This window comes from Coenobita brevimanus, chromosome 45 (genome assembly GCF_032717465.1).
Source record: "Coenobita brevimanus isolate Jiangsu-jjx chromosome 45, ASM3271746v2, whole genome shotgun sequence".
Classification (NCBI taxonomy): Eukaryota; Metazoa; Arthropoda; class Malacostraca; order Decapoda; family Coenobitidae; genus Coenobita; species Coenobita brevimanus.
Window position 1 is genome coordinate 33,817,212 of NC_136998.1, and position 6,742 is coordinate 33,823,953.

Consider the following 6,742-nt stretch of genomic DNA (forward strand, 5'->3'; position numbering starts at 1 on the left):
TTGATATAATGTTCACAAAAATTCGATTAAACAAGCCAGTGTTAAGAAGAAACTCGTCTAAAATATGGTTATAGCCTACATGACACAATGTCGAAAAAATTATGAATCAGCGCACTTATTTCTTCCTCTGAGAAGTTCACTGCCCTTCTGTACATAATATTTTGGTGGTCTTCCACTGCTTCAATATTGTCTTGGAAATTATGACTGGCGGTGTGGAAACATCGTCTGCTACCACTATGACGTCATACACCAGTGTACTATGATTGGTTACTCAGGTTTAAATAGAGAAACCTTCCGCTCCTTGATTGGCTAACACTTGCCCTGGCGCAACCTGGTGTTAAGTCTTAAGATTGTCGTACAACACTCTCCAGAATACCACTTATCAAAACCTCGTATGCACATCGCAAAAGTTCTCGCAGATTTTCTCGTAACCCAGACACCTTTCAGAATCCACTACCTGGTAATTAACAGCTAATGAAGGGTTGACCAGCCGTAATGATGTCCAAGGTAGTGAAGTAGGGGTGGGAAGAAATTAATAACGACGGTGAAATTTATCCCGGGGCGTAATGATCCAGCGTGGGTGATTCATGATGGGGACGAGGGAATGTGTGTGTGTGTGTGTGTGTGTGTGTGTGTGTGTGTGTGTGTGTGTGTGTAAATCATCACATCGTTATTCTACAATTCTAGATGTTTTCGTGTCGGTAAGCAAAAGAAAGGTCGACGGAGAAAGAGGGGGGTTTTACATAATCAACAAAATATTTTTAAAAAGATAACTAAAGCGCGCACGCAAGCACGCACACACACAAACACACACACACACACACACACACACACAAGCACGCGTAATTACGCTCGCCACTCCCCATCCGTGACTGAGAAATAAGACAAACAGGAAAAGGGCTGAGGGCAACACTGAACACACACACACACACACACACACACACACACACACACACACACACACACACAAAATCACCTCCAAACACACAATACCTCTCAAGATAAGCAAACATCATCACAAACCACCAAACACCACCACACGAGAGGAAGCAACAAATTACCAGTCTAACAGCTCGCTTCTACAATTATCCCCATGAGTGATTAAACTTGAGAGCCGATTTACAGTGATTGTCATGCACGTTCTTTTGTTTTAACCCTTTTTTTTTATGCTTTTGCAAATTGTGTTTTTTTTTTATTAGCTATGTAATTTTTCTCTTATTCTTGGTTCTGTGTGACTTTTTTTTTTTCCCCTAATTATTTTCACTCCCTTCTCTGCCAAATTTCTGTCTCCCCCCCTCTCTCTCTCATTTTTATTTGTGTGTGCAATATTTTTTTGGCCATAGTATTTTAACTTTTCCGTCTTCTCTCTCTCTCTCTCTCTCTCTCTCTCTCTCTCTCTCTCTCTCTCTCTCTCTCTCTCTCTCTCATATTCACCACCACCACCATCATCATCATGATCATCGTCATCATCATCATCATCATCATCATCATCCGTCTAACCATTTCCAATCCTCTCTTTGCAGATTCAATTTTTTGCCCCCCGGTGGAGTGAGAGGGGACACTGCCCCCCACCCCACCACCCCTCCCCCTGGCCATGGTACCCGAGCATGACCCCCTCCTTGCCACGCACCCCAACAGCATGTCCAAGGAGGTGAGCATATGTGTGTGTGTTTGTGTGTGTGTGTGTGTGTGCTTTTGTTGCACGTTGTTGCTAAGTCGCTATTGCGAAAATGTTGAGCATCGTCAGATTCCAACAATTTGTGAGTCATGATAGAGAAGAGGATAACTTTCGGTATAGTGAGTCAATCGTTGTTGTTCTTGAGGTGTGTATGTTGGTTTTGAGGTGTGTGTGTGTGTGTGTGTGTGTGTGAAACGTCAGTAGTAGCACTTACACGTTCCCTACGAGACATCCTCCATAAGGTGAATATATTTGTCAGTAATAAAATATAAAAGACATCATCTCTTTAAACGCTTACCTGAGATTGTTGCCAGCCTCTTCACTGTGCCTCCCTGAAGCTGAACAAAATCGTCTCATCACAGTAATAATAAATATCATAATGACCACAAATCGAAATACATGAGGCAGTTTGGATATCTTTAGAAGCTTAGTTTATTGGCAAAATTTTGTAAGAGATAACTTGTTAATTCCTGCCAGGTAGATAAATTTTACCCGGCTCGTGATTAGACAATTTCTTTTTTGAATTCCAACTTATGCCAGACGATTTTATTCAGTTGAGAGTGAGTCGAAGAAGCCTAGGTGTTAATACTGCCATAATTAACCCTCTCATTATCAGTTTATCCCACTAATGCCATGTAATTTTATTCAGGTAAGTGTCATAGGTGCTTGTTTCTTTATATCCTGATGTACATCCTTGCAGGCGGAGGTGCCACCTGAACAGCTAGAGCCAGTTGACCTCAGCGTTAAAACAAAGGAAGATCAGGCTCCCCCAGCCCCCCAGCCTTCCTCAGGAAATGGCCAGCCTCTCCCCTGGCTACCCCCAGCCCCTTTGGTCCATGGACCTAAAGCCGTCACACACAGACCCTTTGCCATCAGACAACAGCCACCATCAGTCAGCCATGGATCTCACCCTACTCCTCCCAGACCACCCACTGGAGCTGTTGACTTTAGTAGCATCAGATTCTCATCAGACAAGCTGAAAAGATTACCAGCTGAACACAAAATCTCAGCCCCAACTACCCAGCATGCGGCAGGTGATGAAAAAGTGCAAAAAGATGCGTGTGAACGAACCTGTGAGAGTGGGGTGTCTAAGAGTATGGATATGCAGGTGAAAGTGAAGAGTGAGAGTTCTGCCACAACGCAAATCTCGCGCTACCCAAAGTGTACCTCTGAACCACCTCACATTACTACAAAACTGACGCACTCGCAGCCACCAGAATCAATGATACCACGCATTCCATCCAGTGCACCTTCTTCACAAGCGCAAAACCTATCAACTGTTACTACTTCTAACCATCCACCTATACTCCGCTCCGTGCCTCCTGGCCTGAGTGTTGAACCTCGAAGTGTCTCCTCTAACTCCAGAAACTCCTCACCAACCACTACAGTGGAAAGCAAAAGACTGTCTGCTCTAGACCTGCCTGGCTTGCATATGGGGCTACATCACCTCCAAGGCACGACGGACTTCAGCTGCATGAGTCCAGAGCAGGTTGTTGGGACTAGTGGGTCGCCTTTGAGGAGTAGCGACCCTCCATTCCTTATCCAGATGCCACGGTTCCAGAGTTCGTTACCGCTTCCCTTGGGCCTTGATCTCACATTAAAATCAGGTATGTCAAAGGTTTATTTTTCTCGGACTCATTAAAGCACTGAAAGTTTGGAGGAAATGCTGACATCCATCATTTTAAGTAGTACATTTTCTCAGTATTTTGTATTCTATTTTCTTTTTATTTACCTAAGTGTTACCTTTATATTGCATACAGTAATCATGATAGTTCACAGATCCTTCAAGTTGCATACCGTACGTATAGAAATTCATTCAGTTAGCTGAACACAATATTTTGCTGACAGTTTGTGCAAAGCTGTGCTCCATAGAGAACAAATTATCAGCAACCTTACTCAAAGTGATATAGACTTAAAACATATCCACTTGTCATATAAGGTTCCTTTCAGCTGACACCATTCTTTTGCCTCCCTTCAGATCTGACTAAAAGCCCACTGGATGCCCTAAATATCAACTTGGAGAACCCATTCCACAATGGTTCTCTACCCTTCCTCTCTCTTCAAAGAATACGAGAGTAAGTATTCAGAGAAATTCTAGATACCGTAGAGAATATTTATATAATGCTGTGAAATAAGCATTGGACAGTTTGGCATGAAATGCTGTATAGTCTGCGTCAAAAGAACTCTGCCTCGCCAGGCTAAAGAAGCTTGTGCATCCCAGTTATCAATGGAACTACTCGTATACTAATTACTTGCAGCTATACTCTGCAGGCTCCATTGTTGGGGATCAGTCGAAAAGTATTCTTCTGAGAGCAATTGCTTGAACTATAAGCTGTTCAATATGGAGATATCTGTAAACCATTCTCCCTTCCACTGGCGTCTAACAGTTATCATACGACTGGCACAGCTGTGTCTTATCGCAGAGCTATCATGATATCATTCATTGCATGATATGTGTTAATTCCTGTAGATCTACAGTTATTTGCACTACATAAATTTTCCTTACACCACCCCACTCATGAATGTTTTGTCAGTGGAAATTAATTTTCAAAAGGTAAAGAGAGGCTACAGTAATAAAATTAGAATGAGAATAAGTAGAAGAATGGTTGAAAAATGTTTATATCACTTTTTACTTATCATTGATTTTTACAGCAATTGTCGAATCAATGCAAGAATAATTGTTGACTGCAACAAATTGACTGATCTTACAAACACTGTAACCACTGTACATTACAAGAGAGAGAGTGAGAGGGGAGGACTGTGGTACACAGAGACAAGGGAAAGAGAGGTGGTAGAGCACACCACCCAGACATTCAAGTCCGTGCACTCGCAGATCTTTACATAAAAGATTATCTGCCTTAGCCTTGCCATACTTCTCATAGAATTTGAAGTGACCATTATAATCAAGATGTTTTCTTTCTGAGAATTCGTACTTTATTCTTGCATTGATTCGATAGTTGCTGTAAATATCAGTGGTAAGTAAAAAGTTAGATAAACATTTTTCAACCATTCTCCTACGTATCACTTGAATTTTATTACTGTAACCTCTCTTTACCTTTTGGAAATTAATTTCCATAGGCAAAATATTCACTAGTATAATGGTGTAAGGGAAAATTATGTAGTACAAATAACTGCAGATCTACTGGTATTAAAACATTCTTATATCGTGTGATGAATGTTATTATGAGATCCTATCAGCTCCATGGTAAGATGGTAAGTGACACAGCCATGCCAGCTGTACGATAACTGTCAGGCACTGGGGGAAGGGGGCGTGACTTACAGATATATCCAGACTGGATAGCCTAAAGATATGCCATGTACCAGTTTAAACCTCCTTCCAAACCACTATGACAAGATATGCCAAGCCATGACAGAACAATCTTGACGGGTGCTGAATCTCATGTTGCTGAATCTTCTCCACAGAGCATATTATGGAAAGAGGCCATTAAGTGAGAGCCCTTCACCACCACCATCTCTGCAAGGCACTCCACCTGCACAACCCTCCACACTTACCTCCTCAACCATCTCGTCATCGTCATCATCATCATCTTCCCCCTCGTCGCCATTGGCAGGGGGAGGCACAACACGCCCTCCTACCTGTCGGCCTCCACCCCCGTCAGCAGATTATCCTGACTCCCTCCGACGCAGGAAGGCTCATCGCTGTGACTTTGAAGGCTGTGAGAAGGTGTACACAAAGAGTTCTCATCTCAAGGCTCACAAACGCACACATACGGGTAATTTTACTGTTGTTTACTGAAAAAACAAACCCAGTCCTTATTGCTAAGAGACCAAATTATGGAATGAATATGTACTTGAGAGTTACATGTATCAAGAATTACTATAGTTAATTATTTTACATTAACCCTTTCACTGCTAATGACATCCATTGCTGCAATGGGGCAGTACTGCAGTAGGCATCAGTTGATACAGTGCTGCCAAAAACTGCATGATGAATCCTGGGGAAATTTCTCCTAGTTGGCATCTCATATGAAATCCCTAGCATGCACCCAGATATTTACCACGCCAGTGCACCACTACCTGTGACAATGGCAGTACGTTTTTTTCAATTTATTATGTATTCATGTTTCTGGTACTGAAAGTTATAATTTTGGCATTATATTGGCAGGGTATCTTTATAACTTTGGAAATAAAATGAGATGTACAGTATTTGGAATAGAAAATTATCTCCAAAATACATGCATTGTTCTATACATTTGTTCATTTTTATGTTCAGTTCTAAATGTTTCAACACATTTGAGCAAGTATAAATAGCCAGAAAAAAGTTTCCAAATACATGTTTCCCCTCCTATCCATCACATGGAGAAACAATCGTAATCAACGAGCTGTAATTGCCCATGTGTTTGGGTGATATGATTCTTATTACCATTTCAGGTGTATCTGACTCCAACCAACAGTTGTAGACCGATAATATCAAAATGGTGATTTTGAAAAATCAGCAGCTCAGTGTGAATGGGAATGAAAATTATTATGTGTGTGACAGTGAAAGGGTTGATGATGCAGCAGGCAACTTTTTTGTTCTTTTACTAACTTTATTAAATACTAATTCATTCTCTGTGGGTTTGCAGGTGAGAAACCTTATCGATGTACCTGGGATGGGTGCAAATGGAGATTTGCCAGGTCAGATGAACTGACACGTCACTATCGTAAGCACACTGGCCAGAAACCTTTCAAGTGTCAGCTGTGCCAAAGGTCTTTTTCCCGCTCCGACCACCTCTCTCTCCACATGAAGAGGCACTGAAAGTCACACTACTGCCAAGTAAAGGATAAGTGCAGACTGGAGGAATGTAATAAGGAGGAAGTAGGGAAAAGCTGAGGGAGAAAAAGTTTGCCTGGAAACAAATGGTGAACATCTCATAAAAATTGGGTAGCAAAGATAGTGAATTTGAGCAAGAACTTCTGGTGAGCAGCAAAAGTGTTCACTGCTGGAAAGTTACATCGAACTGCTCAGTCTAACAGCACTTGGTAACTTGGGCTGACAATTGCAGTAAGTTAGTAAATGTTGCTTCCCTGTTGTCCTTAACAACAAGGAGGCAGCCTGACTAA

General features: G+C 41.8%; 1 protein-coding gene across 1 annotated transcript; it reads left to right on the forward strand.

Annotated features, from left to right (window-relative positions):
* Positions 1–1,594: 1,594 nt before the first annotated feature.
* LOC145398494 (uncharacterized) lies at positions 1,595–6,437 on the forward strand. Its single transcript, XM_080271369.1, has 5 exons — positions 1,595–1,651; positions 2,379–3,285; positions 3,657–3,753; positions 5,102–5,412; positions 6,265–6,437. Exons 1-5 carry the CDS (start codon positions 1,595–1,597, stop codon positions 6,435–6,437), a joined length of 1,545 nt encoding a protein of 514 aa, XP_080127495.1.
* Positions 6,438–6,742: the final 305 nt, after the last annotated feature.

Bases quoted from the DNA above. Each gene is read 5' to 3' on its own strand.
- LOC145398494 (XM_080271369.1), top strand. From the start codon at position 1,595: ATGGTACCCGAGCATGACCCCCTCCTTGCCACGCACCCCAACAGCATG. The intron at 1,652-2,378 runs GTGAGCATATGT...ACATCCTTGCAG, and splicing joins CCAACAGCATGTCCAAGGAG to GCGGAGGTGCCACCTGAACA. The intron at 5,413-6,264 runs GTAATTTTACTG...GTGGGTTTGCAG, and splicing joins TCACAAACGCACACATACGG to GTGAGAAACCTTATCGATGT.